This window comes from Typopeltis vanoorti, chromosome 5, assembly GCF_054136105.1.
Source record: "Typopeltis vanoorti isolate ZY-2024b chromosome 5, IOZ_Tvanoo_1.0, whole genome shotgun sequence".
NCBI lineage: Eukaryota > Metazoa > Arthropoda > Arachnida > Uropygi > Thelyphonidae > Typopeltis > Typopeltis vanoorti.
Genome location: NC_143553.1, coordinates 68,557,022 through 68,579,407, shown reverse-complemented (window position 1 = coordinate 68,579,407; position 22,386 = coordinate 68,557,022). Strand labels below are relative to the sequence as shown.

At 38.2% G+C, this 22,386-nt stretch overlaps 1 protein-coding gene and 1 non-coding gene across 3 annotated transcripts in view; both read left to right on the top strand.

Moving 5' to 3' along the window:
- LOC150106497 (uncharacterized) overlaps positions 1–22,386 on the top strand; it is a 553,742-nt gene that overhangs the window by 203,994 nt on the left and 327,362 nt on the right. For both annotated transcript variants that reach the window (XM_090393159.1, XM_090393158.1), the window contains exon 5: positions 19,051–19,164. In XM_090393159.1, coding sequence (XP_090249285.1) covers positions 19,051–19,164 — 114 coding nt within the window. The remainder of the gene's footprint in view (positions 1–19,050; positions 19,165–22,386) is intronic.
- Positions 19,207–19,279, top strand: TRNAD-AUC (transfer RNA aspartic acid (anticodon AUC)). The gene has a single exon. It is a non-coding gene; the product is annotated as a tRNA-Asp (tRNA).

Sequence of the window (22,386 nt, the reverse complement as noted above, 5' to 3'; positions counted from 1 at the left end):
GAATGAGTCAGTGCACAGATTGCTCAGAAAGAAAGGTGTAGAGTTTGTGGATGTGTGGATTGAGTTTAATGGAAGGAAGGATTTACACGTATATAAGGTAGATGGCTTGCATTTAAACAGATTTGAGGTCAGAAGTCTTGAGAAAGTTTTGTTCAGTGAGAGTTTGGAAGTGCAGAGTCAGGGAAACTAGAATGTTTAGGTTAGATGCAGATGAGTGTGGGTCCAGGCAACCTGGAGGCTAGTGGGAGAGATCCCATGATTCTAAATCAAGCACTCAAGGTTCTTAGCTTTAGTAAGCTAAGCAACATAAGGTGTAAGGGAAGTTGTGGGATGAAAGGGGGGGGGGTGTTACAGTGTATATACTAATGCCAGAAGTATTTGAAATAAGGGCAAGGAGTTTTTGAATTTGGTTAGCTCAACATGCCTATAACTTTTATCCATGTCTTGTTGTCTAAGGATCATCTAGTCATAGGAATAGAATGGAAAGGATATAGTACCTTCAAAGGACAGAAGGAACAGCATGGGGGAGGGGGCAGGAATTGGTAATGATAGCAGAGGAACTGAAGCCAAAAAGAGTACAAGTACATCAGGAAGACAGAGATGCAGAGGGCAGTTCATTTGAGGCTGTCTAGTGTGAAATAGAGGCTGAAAGGGCAAAACATGTAATTGGTTGCTGCTGCAATCTAGAGTATATATAAGGGAGAATGTAGATGACATGCATTGGCAAAGTAGCACTATGAGTGTAAATCAAATAATTATTATAAGGGATTTCAACTATGGGGGGATAGATTAGGAAGAGGAATGGTCACAGGAAGATAAGGAAATGGAATATATATATAGTTGTTGAGTGATAATTACGTGAGGCAGCATGTAATGGAGGTGAGACAGGGTACAGGATTTCTGGATCTAGTCATAGCATCAGAAAACCATCTAGCTTTGCTGCCTTCACTTGGGGAAAGTGATCATGTAGTCTTGACCTGGGAGATTGCCAGACAAGCAGAATTTTCTGTTAAGAAGAGATGTATGTCGGATTACAAAGCAGGTGACTATGACGAGCTGAGGAGTCAGCTTTTAGCAGTGCCATGGCATAAGAACTTAGAGGGAGAGACGTTGGTGTCGCATGGGAGGTGTCAAGGGGTGTTTGAAGAAAGCAGTATCAGAATGTATACCCAGAGTCAGAAGGATAAATCAGGTTTGAGTTAAATAGATGAATAGTATCATTAAGTAGGAGTTACAGACAAAGAAAAAGTTGTGGAAGAAATATAAAGAAAAAGGTGATCAGCATGCCTTAATATGAGGCACAGACAAAAAGAGTGACCTGTATGGCAAGCAAGGCCAAGCTAATTATGAGAGAAAGCATGCTGATGAGGCCAAAAGAAATCCTGAAGAGGTCTTTCATTATGTGGCAAATAAAAGAAGGAATGACTTTAAAAAATGCTGATCATGGGTAGGTAACAGAAGCAAATGAAATAGTTGAATTATTGGGTAAGCATTTTGCATGGATCTATCACCTAGGTCATAGATGGCGAACCTATGCCACGTCCGAGAATTTTGTTGGCACGTCAACGATTATAACTTATAAATTATTCAACTTTTTTTTTTTTTAAAGTGTTACAATGTGTACAAGTTAAATTTTGTTTTACATCAGAGAGCTGCTATGAAGATGTGCATATGATTGCAGTATTGACAAAAGATCAGTATTAACAAAAGATCGCTCGACCCAAAGACAAAGACAACTGACAATTGTTGAGTTGAAATGCTAAATCTCTTCAACCAAATTCCCATAACATCTGAAACTGTCATAACAACATTCACTTTATATGTTTTAGTTTTAAGACATTCACGACGGGGGTGTCATTTATCGTTCTAATGGAACTTCTCATTACCGGCGGGCTGAACTCACACGAAGTTTCAATCCTTGATTGATTTTTATTGCTGCTTGTTTGCGTTTGAGCTGGCAGGGGAACTCGCACAAGCATTATATGGCATGTTTCAATTAGTGGTAGAATTTTATTTGAAGTTAGCCTTTGTGATCTGTCATAATGACATCGAGAATTTCAAATGCAATCAAACAAACACTTATTTCACATAATTGAAAAATTGGACAATAGTTATTAGTTAGATACTGTGTTTCTGGTGCAACATGGTTTTGCTCGAGTTAATACAGCATAGTTTCTGTGAGAGGGAACATGTGATTCATTAGTTAGCGCCGTTTTTATTCCAGCTGTCCATAATTGCACTATTTGTCATCATCATCATCATCATCATCAAATTCCTGCCATGTACCCTCAAGGGGTGTACAGGATATGACAGTACTACATGAAAAAATTACATCATTACTAACTTCCTATCTACAATTTTCCTCCATATCAGTCTGTTACTTGTCAAGACTCCAACATTATCAGATCTTATATTTCTATCGTCTAAGGCACTTTGTACCGTATCAATCCACCTATATCTTGGTCTTCCTCTGGGTCGTTTTCCTGCCAACCTGGCAGAGAACACTTGTTTTGCTAATCTTTCCTCTCCCATTCTATTTAAGTGACCATACCATCTGAGATTAGCTCTGCTAACGCATTCCTGGATGCTGACAATGTCAAGTTCTTTCCTAATATCCTCATTTTTAATATGATATTGCCATTGATGCCATCTGTTCATGCCACTAATCTTTCTCAGGACTCTCATATCTGCGGTCTCTAGTCTTTGGTCAAGTGTTTTACTTCTGACCCAGCTCTCAGATCCATAAGTTAAAATTGGTTTGAACACAGTCTTGTATACAGCTAATTTAGTGTTCCGACTAATTTCTTTCTTATTCCATATGAATTTATTCAATTGACTTCCCACCATACCAGCTTTGCTGATTCTGTTGTCTATTTCTATATTTAGTTTACCATCTTCAGTAAAAATTGTGCCTAAGTAGCTGAAATGTTTTACTTGTTCCACAGGTTCTCCATTCACAACACAGTTGACATTTTCAATGATTCTGCCTATTTTCAATGATTCTGCCTATTGCACTATTTGTTGAGAAATATATTACACAGACTGCAAAAGGCTCTGTACCTTATTCAGGGATACAATAAAACTACTTGTTTTCTTGTACCTACAGTATAATGGCTGTTGGGGAGGGTGTGTTGTTAACTGCATGGAGCGAGTCATTATCGCCTCGACGTGAACATGTTTAAACATTTTCTTATGTGAGGTATATGCAAAACTTTATAATGTTTTTTTTTTTTGGAAAGTAAATTCAGGGGTGCGAGTTATAAGCGAGGGCGAATTATTTTCAAAGAAATATGGTAAGTGTTTCACCGACAAGTTGACATCCTTCTGCTGCTTCCCCTGCCCAGCTAACTTCGATGGTGAGTTACAATGCATAAATATTTTTCTCACTATCCTTTTTTTTTCCAAACCAACATCATTAAAATCAATTTAATAATACAATAATCAATTTTACTGAATAATATTATACATTTATATATAAATAAATATTATAAATAAAATAAAATATTATTTATAAAATTATAAGTATTTTTTTATAAAATTATAAATATTTATAAAATATTATTTTATAATATATAATATAATATATGCATTTATTTATATATACATATAAATAAATGTATATATTATAAATTTATAAAATAAACAAATAAACTTAGTTGAATTTTCTATTAATTTTTCCCTTATTAAAAGCTGTCCGGCACGTCAGCAACTCGATTGGTAAATTTTTGGTATGCGCTGGCACGTCAGCAACTCGATTTGTAAATTTTTGGCACTCGCACATAAAAAGGTTTGCCACCACTGACCTAGGTGGTGATGTTGCAATGCCGGACGTGACATTGTCTGATGGGAGAATAGAAGTTGAAGAAAAGGGGTATTTAAAATATTCCTAAACCTCCATATGAATGAGCCATGGATTAGATGGCATATCAGTCTGTGTATCACCAGAATCTGCAAGGGAATTATCAGCTCCTCTGATCAAACTGTTTAAGACTCAGTACTGGTAATATTCGAAAGGAGTGGAAAGAGGACAAAATAGTCAGATTGCATAAAGGAGGATTCAAGAGAGAAGTATATTATAGACCAATCAACATTTCAGGAGTGGTGGTTAAGGATGGCATACAGGTCATCCTTTACCACCACTCCTAGAAAAATTTGTGAAAGACAGAATTCAGGCATGAATGGAGAGAGTTATGATTCTTTATAAGGGGGCATGTTTTTTTTAGGGTAGGTCCTGCCTTATTAATTTGCTTATATTATATTAAAGTGACAATGGATTTGGATAAAGAAAATGGCTACTTATTAACATTTCTATATTTTGAAGAAATTTGACAAGATTGATTCCACGTAGAACTCTGTTGCACAAATTGGAGCAAATGATGGATATAAATATGGTGATTTGGATTAGCAGGTGACTGATGGACAGATATCAAAGAATAGTTTATGGAGGAGTTAAGTCCAAGAGAAAGCAGCTGACTAGTGGTGTAAGTACAGGGCTTAGTACTTGATCTTCTGTTGTTTAATTTGTACATTAATAATATAGGAAATGATTTGGTAGAATTATTCAGTTGTTCTGAATGATGGTGATAAGCTGGGAAGAGTGATGGTAAATAAAGGTGACATAGAGATCTTGCAGGAAAACTTAGACTTGCAGCATGGGCAAGGGGTACAGGTGAGGATAATCAATGGTTCTGGAAGCAATATAAGGCATAAGATCCAACAGTAATGGAAGCAGAAGAGTTATCTTCTGTAACATTTGTTCCCCAGGTTAGGGACTAGAAGGGCACCTGATCCTCATGTTAGAGGCAGTCTGAAATGATTAACTACCTGGCAGATAGGAATAAAATGCATCTCCCAAGCCATCTGTTCAAAGAGAGATTAGGCCAAAACCCCTCATGATGAAATGAAAAGGAAGAATGAAGGTAGACCATAAAGCCCAAGGCCAGAAGGGGCACTTCACAGACAAGACAGCATTCCAGATAAATTAAAACACTGTTTTAAACCTGAAAATAAGAACCTTATTAGATGATAAAGCTGGAAAAACAGCTGGAAAATCAACAGAAAAGGACAGCCTAAAAGGATTAACCTTAAAACAAAGTAAGAAACCCAAACATAGAAATTTACAAATTGGAACATTTAATTGTAGAACATTAAGAACAGAAGAAGATCTGGTCATTCTCAAAGAAGAGATAAAGAGAACAAAATGGGATATAATAGGATTCAGTGAGGTAAAAAGGAAGGGTGAGGAATTTATACAACTTAAAAGTGGCTACTGCTTTAACCATTATGGAACAAACACAAAAATAGGAGGAGTAGGATTTATCATAAAAAATCCTTAAAAGAAAATATAGAAGAAATAAATTATATATCGAACAGAATGGCCAAACTCGCATTGAAAATCAACAATAGGTACAAGCTAAAAAAATAGTTCAAATCTATGTCCCAACACAACCTTATTCAGAGGATGAGAAAAAAGAGTTTTATGAGGATATGCAAAAAACAGTAGATAATAATAATAATAAAAACATTTTTTGATCATTAATGCAAAAATAGGAAAAACACATTTGCCAAATTGAAACAATGGAACTTATGAATTAGGGAAGAGAAATGAAATTGGAAATATCTTAATGGAATTTACAGAACACAACAGACTCTGTCATGAACACATTCTTTAAAAAATGCCAAAAAAAAGAAATTGATATTGAGATATCCAAACAGAGGAGTCAGAAATGAAAGAGACTATACCATCTGCAACAGGAAATATATAATACATGATATATCAGTCATAAATCAGTTCAGAACAGGAAGTGATCATAGAATAGTAAGAGTTAAGTTATGCTGCCATCAAATCAGAAAGAAAGAAATTATAAATACAACCAAAAAACTTGACCCTAAGACAATAATTGAAAAACAAAAATAATATAGAAACATGATAAATAAAAAAATTAGATAAAATAAACACTTTTGAAGAGGATAATGAAGGATGAAGAGATGTTGGAAAGGGTCCAGAGGCAACTGACTAAGGTAATTTCTAGTCTCTGGAATGTTGAATATGAGGAAAGATTGAGCAGATGCAATTTGCAGAGTCTGGTGGACAGGAGGAAGAAGGGAGATATGATAGAGACCTACAAAGTTAGTAAGGGGTTGTTATAGGATCAATGCTGGAGAGGTTCTACAGAAAATAGTGGGAGATCAGGGGAGAACCAGAGGTCACCCTGGAAACTGTATAAAGAAGGTGTGAGTGCAGGGATGAGAAGTAGGTTTTTTTTCATGCAGAGTTGTGAATTATTATTATTATTATTCCTGACACCTCCAAGCAGTCCAAAGACTCATCATGGGAGGACACCTTCAACTGTCTCAACCACTACACTGAACCTCTACTATGAATCAACTCCATCAATGCCATCTACTGCCCACCTCCACCACAACTAGTATTTTTGTCTGTAAATTGCGTGTGTTCTGAAGGGCCAATTTGTCTGTATGCGGGATGAAAAACCTGAGTTTCCGGGAGAAAAAACCCTGCTACCGCCTTATCGGCTAACTCACCTTTGATTGAAATCGTCCAGATAAAGATTCCTCCTGTCGTGACGAGAATCGAACTTAGGCCTATTCCAATCGAAGGATGCAATGTACAGTTGTTCTTCCAATTGCACCACGATTGTAATGCCTTGCCTGAGAGTGTGGTGTCTGCAGAGATTTGAGTGTGCTTAAAGCATGGTATGATGAGCTGTTTGTTTGTTTGTTTGATAAAAGGATTCACTAGATGAGTCTTTGACTCCATGGAGTCTTGGGTAATAATAATAACTAAATCAAGCAATAACAGATATCATAGTAGCATCTGCAAATAATTTTATGAGTACATTAGCAAAAAATAAAGAAAACAAACTTTCACAGGAAGCCATAAACTTGATATAAAAGAGAACAGATATGAAACAAGATTAAAACTACTTGAAAAATAGAATACTCAGGATTATGAAAACTATAAGAAAAAGAATAAGACATGAAATCAGAACACTAGAAAAATCAAAAACATCATAGAAAATAACAAAAATGTGAAAATTCTAAGAAGCCTGATGATCGAAAACAAACACTTAGTAGCAATAAAAGAAAAGAATGGTACAATAACAAGATATCCAAAAGGAATTATCAAAAGACTGGAAGAATTTTACAAAGAACTTTATAAAGATGAATCAGATAACACCATACAGAATGATGGAAGTAACTCCAATATTGAAAATAATTTTGAACTACCAATAACCTATAAAGAAGTACATGAATCTATATACCAAATGAAAAATGGAAAAGCTCCAGGAGAGAATGAAATCCAAATTGAGTTAATAAAGATTGCTGGTGAAGAATTAATAAAACATTAACAAACCTTATTAACTTATGTATTGATAAAGGGAAAATACCTAAAATTTGGAATAATGCAATATTAACATTAATTTATAAAAAAAGGAGATAAAGAAGCAGCCAAAAATGACAGATCAATTAGCTTATTATCAGTTCTGTATAAAATACTTACAAAAATAATTACTAACAAAATAACACCTGTTCTGGATTTAAAACAACCAGTAGAACAGGCTGGATTCTGAAAAGGATATAATACAATCAACCATATACATGTACTGAGGCAAATCATGGAAAAAAACAGAAGAATATCAAAAACCTCTCTGTTTAGTATTTATAGATTATGGAAACGCCTTTGGCTGCATCAAAACTTCTGCAATAATAGAAACGCTAGAAAATCAATCCACCAGGTGAATATGTGGAACTGTTAAAAGATATATACAAAAATGGAACAGCAACTATAAGACAACAAATAGAAAGCAACAAGATCCCTATACAAAAGGGGATAAGACAAGGGGATTCTATATCACCTAAAATTTTTGCAGCAGCATTTCAGGAGAGGATTCAAAAAATTAACTGGAGTTCCAAAGGCATGACAATAAAAAGTGAAAAATTAACCAATTTTTAGATATGTAAATGATATTGTATTAATTTCAGAATCGGCACAAAACTTACAGGAAATGATAAATGTACTGAACATAGAAAGCAAGAAGATAGGTCTTCAAATAAATAAAGAAAAAAACAAAAGTTATGTTCAATAGGTACTCAAGAGCAAAAAACAAAAGTTATGTTCAATAGGTACTCAAGAGCAAAAAACAAAACTTGATGATGAGCCAATAGAAAATCTCCTCTTATGTGTACTTGGGGCAACTTTTTGACATTAAAAATGGATTACAGAGCGAAATTAAGAGAACAATACAGTTAGCCTGGTATTTATTTGGGAAATTGAACTAAATCTTCAAAAATAATTTACCCATCTGCCTGAAAAGTAAAGTATTCAACCAATGTATATTATCAGTACTCACTTCTGAGCCAGAAACCTGGCACTAACTAAACAGATGGAAAAACAAATACTGGTGATGGAAAGATGAATGGAGAGAATCATCCTAAGAATAACACTAATGGATAGAAAGAGGAAAGAATGGATCAGATCACAGACAAAAGTCTTGAATGCAATATAAATTGTAAAAGCATTGAAATGGAGATGGGCAGGACATCTGGCTCGAGGAATGGACAATAGATGGACCAGAAAAGTAACAGAATGGATACCAACTGGAAAGAGAACACAGGAACATCCAAAAACAAGATGGGCAGATGAAACTGGTCTGATCAGTTTCCTGCAGTCCAGTTACATCAATATAGTACACAGCTTGGAATATCTTTCTAAAGTGCATCACCTTACACCTGGCCACATTAAACCGATAGCCATTTACCTTGCCCATACTGCTAATCTATTTTAGTCTTCCTACAAGATCTCTGCATCACTGTCATTTACCATTGCTCTTCTCAGCTTAGCATCATCAGCAAACAACTGAATATTTCCATTCAAATCATTTACCATAACATTGATATAAAATTTAAACAACAGAGGAACAAGTATTGAGCCCTGTGGTACACCACTTGTTTATGGAGGAGTTAAGTTCTTCTGAACTCAACTTTTCGATAAATCACTCTTTGATATCTGTCCATCAGCCAACCTCTAATCTACTCGCCAGATTCATATCAACCCCCATTAGCTCCAATTTATACAAAAGAGTTCTATGCAGAATCAATCCTTTCAAATTCCTTTGCAAAGTCTAGCCATATCACTGAGTAGCCATTTCCCTTATCCAACTCCTGTCACTTTTATATAAATGTAAGCAAATTATTTAAGGCAAGACCTAAAGATAGGTCTTGCCATTATAAGGTATCATAATCCTATCCACTCATGTCTGAATTCTGTCTTTCATCAATTTCTCTAATACCTTAACCACCACTCCTGAGGTGCCGAATGGCTTATAATTTGCTACTTCTGTCTTGGAGTCCCCTTTATACAGTGAGACTATTCCCCCCCCCCTCCTTTGGAATGTTACCAGTACTGAGTCTTAAATTAAACAGCATGGTCAGAGGAGGTGATAATTCACTTGCATATTCTTGTAATACATGGGCAAGTATGCCATCTAATCCCATGACTATGTTCCCATTGAGGTTCTGCAATATTTTAACCATCTCAATTTCTTCAACCTGTGCTCTCCCAGTCCTTCTAACCAATGGGCTTTATCAATACCAACAGCTAAGGAAGCTTTTATATTCATCATATTAACCAAAATTGTACATTAAAGATATGTAATTTTTGCAGTTAACGTGAAAGACTGATTTTGTTTAAACTCTTGTAATTTATGGGTATGTCGGTAAATTTATTATTATTATTACCCAAGACCCCCCATGGAGTCAAAGACTCATTTAGGAGGTCCTTTTATCATACACACAGCTCATCATACCGTACTTTAAACACAATCAAATTCTCTGCAGACACCATACTCTCAGGCAAGGCATTCCAATCATTCACAACTCTGCATGCAAAAAACCTGCTTCTCACTCCCCTGCTCACACCCTCTTTATACAGTTTCCAGGGATGACCTCTGGTTCTTCCCTGATCTCCCACTGTTTTCTGTAGAACCTTTCCAACATTGATCATATAACAGCCCCTTACTAACTTGTAGGTCTTGATACAGACATGTAGATATGAGAGAGACCTACAAAGTCTTTATCATATCTTCCCTCTTCCTCCTATCCACCAGACTCTGTAAATCACATCTTCTCAATCTTTCCTTATATTTAACATTCCAGTTGTCAGAAACTACCTTAGTCAGTCGCCTCTGGACCCTTTCCAACATCTCTTCATCCTTTTGAAAACAGGTGACCAAATCTGGGCACAATAGCCCATATGTGGCGTAATCAAAGCCTTATACGATGGAACAAGAATCTCCCTATTTCTACAAGTCAGTATCCTCTGAATCATTCCCAGAAGTCTTTGTGTTGTCTTCACAATTTTGGCAATGTGTCCCCTAAATTTCAGATCCTTATCCACTATTATCCCAAGATCTCTTATTTCCTCCACCTCCAACAATATATCCTTACCAAGCATAAATTCTGCATCCCATCTTTGTTTCCCAAATTCTAAAGCTTTACATTTTGCAACATTGAACTCCTATCCCCATTTCTGTGCCCAATCACTCAATTTATTCAAGTCTTCTTGTAAGGCCACAAAATCTTCCTGACTCTTCATGATTTGTCCCCACTTTGCATTATCTGCAAACAACTGAATATCTCCATCCAAATCTTCGCCAATATCATTAATATACAAGTTAAACAGTACTGGCCCTAATACAGACCCCTGAGGCACACCAGTAGTGACTTTCCTTTTCCTGCAGATATTGTTCCCTCATACACAACTTGCTGATACCCATCAGATAGGCACTCTCCAATCCAATGCGCTAATCTAATATCCAACTCCCATCTGCTCTAGTTTGACTATCAACTTATCATGTGGTAATCTTTCAAAATCCTTTGCAAAATCTAATTATATTGATGTATATATACCTCTCCTCTGTCAAAGGAAGCAGTCACCTTATTGTGATAAGTAAGTAGATTACTAAAACATGACTTCCCTTTAGCAAATCTATGCTGTCCATCAAAGATAATACCATTGTTGTTAACTCAATTCTGGATTCTAGTTCTCGCAAGCTTCACCAGCAACTTAACCACAACACCTGACACACAGATAAGCCTATAATTTGATGCTTGAGTTCTATCACCTCCCTTATGAAGTGGCACAATTTTGCTCTCCTTCCACTCCTTGGGAACTTGACCCAGTGCAAGACTCGTATTAAAAAAATATGTCAAGGCAAGTGTCAACTCCCTGGGACATTCCATCAGAATACGTGGCGATATATTATCAAGTCCCACAGCCTTATTAACATCTAGTTTGCTCAACTCCCCATACACCTCTTGCTCACTTACAGTCAGTCTCTCTTCTCAATCTCTCCATGAAGTCACATTCACAAGATTGAAAGACCTTTATGAACTGCTCATTGAGTATTTCCACTATATCTTCTATAACTGCTATCTTTATGCCATTTTCCCTAATCAATGTCATCTTTCCATAATGATTCTTTCTTTTACTGGCTACATATTGAAAGAACTCCTTAGGATTCTTTTTGGCTTCATTAGCTAACTGCTGCTCATACCTCACTTTTGCTATCCTTAACCAGGTCAACTGCCTTTCCTACTCTTTGTAATCCTCATGGAATTTGTTATTACCATCTCTCTTATGCTGCCACCATAATGCCCTTTCTTCTCTGTATTGCATGCTTAATCTCTTTCTTCATCCATTTCACACCTACCCTATTTAACCTTCTGACCCTTGGAATACATTTAGACATTGCTTCTATTAGGTAGTTCTTAAAAATCTCGCAAGCTGCATCGATCTCTTTTCCAGCTAACTCCTCATTCCATGCTACACCTGCAAACTGTCTCCTGAGCTCTTCATAATCACCCCTTTTGTATTTCCACATATACCTTTTTGTCACAGAGGTCCTCACACTGCTGGCAAATGCCCAGGTAATCACTTCATGATCACTCTCACCAATTGGTGGGTGATTTGACAACTCATTTAAAATTACATCCTCTGATGAAATGATCAAATCCAAGACCCTCAATCCTCGTGTGCCCTCCGTTACATACTGTCTGAGGTAGTTGTCCCCAAAAAACTCAAGAAACTCATTTTTCTTTACTTCCAGTTGCTATCTCATCATTCCGGTCTATATTGCTATAATTAAAATCACCCATAATGATCACCCTTTTCTTATTTGCTTCGCTAATTTGATTATACATTTCATAGTCACTATCAACCACATTACCAGGTCTATAACAACATTCAACCAAGTATTTCATTCTATTCACCTCTATCTCACATCATACTGCCTCACAACTACTGGCACTGTTTCTTTCTTGCATCTCTACTTTGCATAGACATAACTATTTCTCTATCAGCAATAGCATTTCCCCTTCATTTCTACCCTCACAAAACACATCATACCCTTCCATCTCTATTCCTGTCAGGATGTCATCCTCATCTAAGCATGTCTCACTTATTCCAACACACTTGGTTTGTATTGCTTTATTACTAATTTCCATGATTCCTGTATGACAAATATGAATTTTTCATAGTTTTTGTTAAAGCAGAACAGATTTTAGATATGTGGTTCTTTGAGTCAGTAGCAGTTTTTTCTCAAAATTAGAATGGCATTTTCAAAACGGAGAAACTAATTAGTTTATACTGGTTGAAACAAGGAAAAAAATTAAAGGTATTTTTGGTATGTTTAATTTTTGATAATATTAATTTTTTTTTTTTTTTGTTTAGAAATGTATACAATTTCTATTCCTGCATACAGACAAATTGGCCCTTCAGAACACACGTGATTTACAGACAAAAAATGCAAGTGGTGGTGGTGGTGGTGGGCAGTAGATGGTGTTGATGTAGATGATTGGTACTAGAGATCTGGTATAGTGGTTGTACAGTAGGTGTCCTCCCGCAATGAGCCTTTGGACTCCTTGGAGGTGTCACAAATAATAGTAATAATAAAAGTTTGTCATTCCTTTTTCCTTCATTTACTAATTGCCATACAAGGGGCAGGGCTGGCAACACACACACACACATATGGGAGAATTATGGGGGGGGGGATTTGGAAAGTTCTGATCAACATCTAGAACAAAATAATAGATTTAGTTTAATCCTTTATCCCAGTGAGAGCAAACAAAGTTTGCGCCTGAAAATATCTTCAGGACTAAATATAGTGTTGTACTATCTTATCCAGTAAGTAGTGCAACACCAAGGCAACTCGTGGCAAAGGTGGAGCAAGCTACCAGGCACTTCTAACCCAGTATCTCCCATAATGCAAAACACATTTCCTATGTGGATATGTATACTGTTATGCATTAAAGGGATTGGCCATCTACCCAGACTAGTTTCGACCTTTATTGAGGTCTCTTCAGTGGGAGCCAGACCCAGAGCTGGAGATACCAGGCAGAAGCAGTAGCAAGTCATCTGTGCCTATGGGAGTTGCCAAAAGGTTTATCACCTTTTTTAAAAATTACTCTGGATTTAGAGAAAGATGTTGAAAATTTATTTATCACTAGGTTAGACTATAATAGATTTAGTTTAATCCTTTATCCCAGTGAGAGCAAACAAAGTTTGCGCCTGAAAATATCTTCAGGACTAAATATAGTGTTGTACTATCTTATCCAGTAAGTAGTGCAACACCAAGATAGTACAACACTATATTTAGTCCTGAAGATATTTTCAGGCGCAAACTTTGTTTGCTCTCACTGGGATAAAGGATTAAACTAAATCTATTATAGTCTAACCTAGTGATAAATAAATTTTCAACATCTTTCTCTAAATCCAGAGTAATTTTTAAAAAAGGTGATAAACCTTTTGGCAACTCCCATAGGCACAGATGACTTGCTACTGCTTCTGCCTGGTATCTCCAGGGGAGGATTACGGTTTTGAGGTCGGCGGAGTTGTTGTTGTTTTTCAGTGAGTTCAGACGTGTTTATCAGCGCTCCTTGTAGTAGTACAGCGTGAAGTTAAGTTTTGTTTTTAATTGTTTTTAATGTTTAATTCAGAGTTATTTCAACACTGAAATTAAATAGTGATTATTTGATGCGCCACCAGCGTGCTCGAACATCAGAGCAGGTAAGACTTTTTCCTTTCAACTTCAAAAATATTTTCCAGGTTCTCTCCTGTTTCCCACCCAGTACAACACTCGGTGGTTGAAGGGACAAGGCAGGTCCTTTCCCCCACTTCAAGTCTACATTATGGATTCACCATATGAAGATCTCTCCTTCAAGGAACTTCTCGCTATCTTTCGGCAAATAGGCAACATCTTGCACACAAAATGGCCAGGAAAGGTAGAAATTCACCAGATTATGGAGGTCGAGAATGAAGACCCTCGAACCTCCGAACTTTCTGCTCGCCCTACACATGACAGCGTCAATTCCTCCGCTACAGCTGACACAGACGATAATGATTACCAAGAAGTCAGCAGAAAGAAGAGGAAGAAAGAGTCTCTTGCTGCAGAACAAGAAATTGTCTCTCAAATGGACACATCAGCAAAATCTAGTGCAAGCACTGAGACAACTATACCAATACAGCCCAAAGAGAGGATCCCACCAGTAGTACTGCGATCTAAAGAAAAGTGGTCGTTGCTTGCAGAGACGATGAAGAAAAGCAACATCAAGTTCTCGTCAGCCAAAAACACAGATGACGGAGTACGTATACAGCCTGAAGGAACAACGGACTACCGCCAGTTAACCAGACTTATGGACGATCATAAATTTCCATACCATACTTACCAACTTAAGAGTGAAAAGAACCTCAAGGTAGTGATCAGAGGTTTGGTAGAAGACATAACAACAGACGAAATAGCTACTGACCTCAGATTACAAGGCTTGGAGCCAGTCAAGATTTCGCGAATGTATCGCGCAGACAAGCGTCCCATGCCTCTGGTCTTAGTAGAGATCAGTAAAGACCAGAGGGAAATTTACGATCTTAAAATAGTCTGCAACTTGGTCATCAAGACCGAACCACTACGAAGAAAGGCATCGGCTGGTCAATGCCATCGCTGCCAAAAATTTGGGCATGCGCAAATGCTATGCAGAGCAGACTACAAATGTGTGAAGTGCGGTGGCAACCATCCCTCGCACACTTGCGTCAAGCCGAAGACCACACCTGCTAAATGTGCGAACTGCAGTGGCCCACACCCTGCAAACTACAGGGGTTGCACTCTCCACCCATCCAACCTTCAAAAGCCTAGACAGGAATTAACTCAGCCCACTCAGAAAAATATTGTGAGATCCGTGCCTGAATTCCAAGGGCGGAAAGTTACACCAGACAAATCCTATGCTTCTGTGGTTTCCTCGAGTAACACTAAGGTACTCCCTACAACTAGCAGTCCAAATTCTTCAGCAATACTCGCTGCCTCACTTGGGGAGATGCTAATGGCCTTCAGCAAAACAAATCCAAGCCAGGCCGACACCAACAAATTCCTTCGGAATACTCAAGTCATCTTCTCCATGATTAATGACTAATCCGGCTTTAACATCAAATTATATGCAGATAATATTCTGGAACGCAAACGGTCTCAACAGCAAAATTTTGGAATTACAGGAGCTTACAGATCATTTACAAATTGATATTCTCCTCATTAACGAAACACACCTACGTCCCTGCGATAATCCCAAACTCAGAAACTACTCGTTACTTAGAAATGACAGACTTAATGCCAGAGGTGGAGGCACTGCCATCTTTGTCAGAAGAAACATTCGCTATAATGAGACTAAGAAGATTACTACATCTAACCTCGAGGAGACGGGCATAGAAATTCTTACCAACAATGCAGGCAGCTTAAAGATTTTTTCTGTATACAACCCCCCTGGCAAACCTCTACTCCCCTCTGATCTCTCTCAGCTACTAGATACAAATGAAGCAGTAATTGTAGCTGGAGACCTCAATTCCAAGCATCCTTTATGGAACAGCAAAAGCTTTAATAACAACGGAATGATCCTCTATAACTTTTCCTTGAAGAGAAATATCGTTATTGCAGGCCCGATTGAGCCAACACACTACGGAGCGATCGGCAGACCTGATGTTTTAGATATTGCTATTTTTAACAATATTTCTCATCATTTCCGACTTCAAGTGATTGACGAGCTAAGCTCAGATCACAATCCAGTACTCTTAAGTTTAGGGGAGGAGCCTGAGCTCATTCCCAGCCATTCCCACACAAACTTTGCAAAATTCAAGACTAAAATGAACACTATCATAGACTCAGTACCGACTATTTCCACCAGTGAAGAAATTGACGCGGCAGTCAACAATCTTGAATCTAAAATACAGGCTGGCTTATCCGCAGCTTGCTCTACTTCTACCCCAGCTCAAGTCAACCTACTTCCTGCAGAAATCCTTGCTCTGATAAGGAACAAAAACAGGCTCAGACGCCGCTATCACAACACGCTATCTCCGCAAGACCGTCGAGAACTAAACAGAGCGTCCAACCTAGTCCGTTACGCTTTAAAAGATCACAGAAACCAGCAATGGGAAAGAAAACTCTGTTCTCTCAAAACTGAAGATAATTCTCTGTGGAAGTTGACTAAATCTCTCCGTACAGATCGCTCTAACATCCAGCCCATTCACGGAGAAAGAGGCCTTGTTTACAGAGATAACGAAAAAGCGGAAGCGCTCGTTCAAGCCTTGCAACTTCAGTGCCGTCCTAATTATGCACAAGCGGATCTAGTGTTCATAGAAAAGATACATCGTAGGGTACGTTCTGTACTTCGGCGATCTTGTAGCTGTGAAAATATCTGCCCCACCTCACCTAAAGAGGTCTATTCAATTATTAGGAAGCTTAAAAACAAAAAAGCCCCTGGCTCGGACGAAATTACCAACAAAACAATTAAAGCCCTCCCACACAAAGCTGTCATGCATTTAGTAGCGATTATCAATGCAATTCTGAGAATTCATTATTTCCCCTCAAGATGGAAACAAGCCGATATTTTCCTTATTCTCAAGCCTGGTAAAGCGCCTCAGATGCCACAGAGCTATAGACCCATCAGTCTTCTATCATGCCTAGGAAAAATAGCAGAAAGAGTCATTCTCAACCGACTTAATGATGAGGTGAATAAAAATCACATAATTCCGAAAGAACAATTTGGCTTCCGTACTGGACATAGCACTACACAGCAAATTCACAGACTGACTGAGTTCATCACTACAGGCTTTAACTGGAAACAGCACACAGGAGCTATCTTTCTTGATGTTGCAAAAGCTTTCGATACTGTATGGCACAAAGGTCTCATCTACAAATTAATTGCAGCCAACATCCCTCTTTATCTTACCAAAATTATTAACTCCTTTCTACAGGACCGTAAAATTCAGGTTAAGTTGCGTGGAATTAGATCATCACTGAAAAAAATCACTGCTGGTGTCCCTCAAGGTTCGCTGCTCTCACCGCTTCTTTTTAACATCTTTGTTTCTGATGTTCCTAGCACATCACTAACCACTATAGCTAGTTATGCGGATGATATGGCTATTCTCAGCAGATCTCTCAGGCCTAATATAGCTACTCAGCGATTACAAACTGCAGCAACAAATTTAGAAGACTGGTTCAAAAAATGGAGAATATCTGTAAATGCCGATAAAAGCACTGCCATTCTTTTCACAAGAAGACAAGCATCTCATGTTGGAGAAGTTAAACTTTTTAACACAGCCATCCCATGGAGATCTAGCACCAAATATCTAGGCATTCAACTTGATAACCGTTTAAACTTTAACTCCCACATAGTTTATGCATGCAAAAAAGCAAACTCTGCAATAGCACAACTCTATTCTCTGCTCAATAGAAGAAGCCAAGTCAGTACTGATAACAAACTACGGATCTACAAAACAATTATCAGACCATCGTTAACTTACGGATCGCCGGCCTGGAGTCACACTTCCGCCACTAACATCAAAAAGCTACAAGTTATACAAAACAAGTGCCTCCGTATGATCTTCAACGCTCCGTGGTTTGTAAGAAATACTCTCTTACATCGAGATGCCGATATTCCAGATATTTCCACTTTCCTCCATAACAGTGCTGCTGCTTATTTTGCCAAAGCAGCTGTTCATCCAAATCAACTCATTCAAGAGTCATCTAATTATGACGAACACGATAGGTGGAAACATAAGCGCCCGAAAGCTGCTTTGCTTATCGATTCTGGTACCTCCGTACAACCCTAAATAGGGTGAGCCAGGTGCTCGCTAACACTTAATACAAGACTATTCCATACCGATTAAGGGATAGAAGTCCAAGGGACTGTAATCCATCAAGCCATATCAGGTTATCAGGTTATCAGGTGGTATCTCCAGCTCTGGGCCTGGCTCCCACTGAAGAGACCTCAATAAAGGTCGAAACTAGTCTGGGTAGATGGCCAATCCCTTTAATGCATAACAGTATACATATCCACATAGGAAATGTGTTTTGCATTATGGGAGATACTGGGTTAGAAGTGCCTGGTAGCTTGCTCCACCTTTGCCACGAGTTGCCTTGGTGTTGCACTACTTACTGGATAAGATAGTACAACACTATATTTAGTCCTGAAGATATTTTCAGGCGCAAACTTTGTTTGCTCTCACTGGGATAAAGGATTAAACTAAATCTATTATAGTCTAACCTAGTGATAAATAAATTTTCAACATCTAGAACAAAAATGATATTAAAGCAATTGATATAACCACAAGAAAGAACATGCTAGTAGCAGAGTTATGAAGGTAACTTATGTTCTTATATCCTTGTATGTTCTTTCTTGGGGTTATATCAGTTGCTTTAATATCATTTTCGTTCTAGGTGTTGATCAGAACTTGCATGTTGACCAGAGACCAGAACCCCCCCCCCCCATAATTCTCCCATGTGTGTGTGTGTGTTTGTTTGGGGAAAGTTGCAGTTAAAAAATATTGGCATGGCCTGCAGAAAATTGCAGTGTATAGAAATCAGTCTAAAGACTGATTTGAGTTGAGACCCATGATCTCTAGAGATTACAAAATTAAAATTATGTTCTAATTATAATATAATGCCATTTGCAGAGAAAAAGTCTATAGAATTTTTCATTTTTCTCTCTTAGATCACCATCATAATGTACAAGCAACTGTACAAAGAACACCTGCAATTGCAGCGTTCCTTTTCACTTTTGCATCAGCTTATGTTGAATATCTCAGGAACAAATGAAATGAGTAAGGTAGGTTCTTTTATATTTCTTTTTTTAATTGTTGTACAGATTGTGCTTATGGTGTAGTGGTTATCACATTTGCCTATCATGCAGAAGGTCCCAGGTTCGATCCCTGGTAGGCACATGAGATTTTTCAAGAGGGTCCGTGGCGCAATGGTAGCACATCCTGACTCCAGATCAGAAGGTTGCATGTTCGAATCACGTTCGGCTCATTACCTGTTTTTGGAGGATGCTAGAGTCGCGTCGGATGTGGTGGGGAATTGAGCTGTGCTGAAAAAAGTGCTTTTTTAATCGGTGAATAGTGTGACTTCTGTTCGAGATTTGTGCTGAGTTGTTTTTCTGTAATACAATTGTCCTTCAGTGGTTGTTTTTGGAGTTAGTTGTTGTCGCTATATTGTGTATTTTGGTACGGAGAAGACTGGGTTGGAATCAGATGCATAATGGTGGAAGAGAAGACGACGGTAACATAAGTTTTCATTATTTAGTTTTATTTTATTTATATTTAGTATACTTAAATGTTTTGTTTGTATTTTGTTTATACTTTTAAGTTATACCTATAGTTATACTCCCTTGTACTTATTTAGCGTTTAGTTGTAATAGTTCCTCGACACTATTTTGAATAATGGCGGCAGCTAAACTTGCAAATGGTGTATCACCAAGTCCTCCCTCATTTAAGGTCTCCATTTTGCATGATATAATATGGGATTTGTGGAATGTATGCATCCCGGCGATTGTATATGTGGGAGAGAAGGGGAAATACGTATATGTGCAAAATGCAGGCAATGGGAGGAACTTGGTGAGTTAGAGATGACTATAACTGACCTCGTTGAGTCAGAGGCAGGAGATTCTCCATGTAGAGAGATGAGTGGTATGACAGAGGGAAAGAATAGTGAAAGAAATATGAATAAAATAATGAGAGTGGGGAGTATGGAAAGGTTGAATGATTGTGAAGTTTTGGAGATGGTCTCAATTGGGAGGATGAATGGCAAACAAGCATGACTGACCAGAGAGAGACAGATGAGCTGAAAGAGCAGGTGGAATGTCTTGGGAATGAGATGAGAAGTGTGAAAGATGAGATTAGGCAAATGGAAGAGACGAATGCAAGGCAAATCAGAGTAGGAGTGAGAGAGTTATGGGAATGATAGAAGAGGAGAGAATAGGAACAGTAGAAGAGAGGGAAAATGAGAGATAGTTATGGGAATGATTGAAGAGGAGAGAATAGGAACAGTGGAAGAGAGGGAAAATGAGAGAGAGTTATGGGAATGATTGAAGAGGAGAGAATAGGAACAGTGGAAGAGAGGGAAAATGAGAGAGAGTTACGGGAATGATAGAAGAGTAGAGAATGGAAACAGTAGGAGAGAGAGAATGAGAGGGAGCACTGGAACCAGGGATAGTGATACCAGGAAGGCAGGTAAGTAGGAGAACACAGTGAGAAAGTGTTAGAGGAGAGAGAGTGAGGGATGCATGTGAGCAATTGAGGAATAGGGTGGTAAGAGGTGTAATGTATGGGGGGACTCGATGATCTGTGGTGTGCAAGACAGGATATGTGAAGAGCGTTTGCCTGGAGGAACGATAGAAAGTGTGGCTATGGCAGTTAAGAGGAGTGAAAGGGTGGATGAGATGATTATGATGGTAGGAACAAATGACTTGAGACGTAATATAAATTGGGAAGTGAGAGATATGAGATTCTTGCTCGAGGTTGTATGAAAGAAGATGCAGAGAGGAAAGATAGTGTGCGTGCTGCCTAGGTATGATAGTGACGAGCTGAGAAGAAGAGCAGTAATATTGAATAACATAATAGCTAGAATGTGTCAGAAGAGAGGATTGGAATATGTGGATGCTTGGAGGGCGTTTGAGGACAGAGAAGAATTGTATGCAAGAGACTGCTTGCATTTGAATGAGGAAGGACGTAGGTATCTGGAGAGATTGCTGTTGTGAATGAGTCGGTGTGACAATGCAGGGAAACTAGAATGCCCAAGGTCGATGGTAGCAGGGATGGTCTCTTGGGAAAAGCGGGATGACATCAGGTAACGCTGAGTCCAGTGGAGTGTAGTGGGGATAATGCTGGCTATAGAAACAGTGGCATTTTTATGCTTTATACTAATACCAGGAGTATCTGGAATAAAGAAGAGGAATTGTGGTGCTGATAGCATCAGCCTGGCCAAAGATTATTGGGATCACTGAGACATGGTTGACAGAAGAGGATTTAATAACAGGAATAGAAGTAGCAGGGTACAGCATTTTTGGCAGGATAGGAAGGGAAAGTGTGGTGGTGGAGTACTGCTTATGATAAGTGACAACTTATGTCCTCTAAGAGTAGAGGATTTGGAAGGCAGTGACACTAATGATTTTGAAAACATATGCTGTGAGGTAGAGGTGGGCAAGATGGGATATTTAGTGGGGTGTTGTTACAAACACAGGAACACAGAGGGCGGGGACCAGAGATGTTTAAGAGTGATTGTTATGGGAGATTTTAACTACAGCAGTATAAATTGGGGAGAGGAAGATGCATATAGCAATAAGGGAATGGAATTTCTAGAATTCTTGAGGGACAAATGTCTTAGGCAACATGTCATAGAGGGAACAACAGGTTGAAGAGTTTTGGATTTGGTCATAGCATCAGAAGAGTTGATAATAACTGAGATGACATCTCTCCCACCAGTTGGAGAGAGTGACCATGTGGTTTTGACTTGGAAGATGAATAGATAGGCAGGAGTATCAAAGAGATGGGAATGTATGTGGAATTATAAGGCAGGTGATTATAATAGTCTTAGACATTCACTTGGGGAAGTTTCATGGAGGGAGGAATTAGAAGGCCGGGATATCATTAGTGCTTGGGAAATTGTGAAGGAATATTTATTAGCAGCAATAGTAAGCTGTATTTCACAAGTGAAGAAGAGGACACAATTTGGTGTAAAGGTGATGACAAACAATATTCAATAGGAACTGCATGTGAAAAAGAGGCTACGGAAAAGATATAAGGAGACAGGTGAAGAGCAGATGCAAGAAGAGGTGAAGACACAGGTCAGGAGAGCAACTATTATGGTAAGAATGGTGAAACTAGAATATGAGAAGAGATTGGTCCTAAGATCCAAAGAAAATCCTAGGAAATTTTTTAGCTATGTGGCCAGTAGGAGGAGAAATGATTGTGGAAGAATGACATTGTGGGATAAAAATGAGAATAGATTGACTGATGCTGAGGACATAGTGGAATTGTTCAATGAACACTTT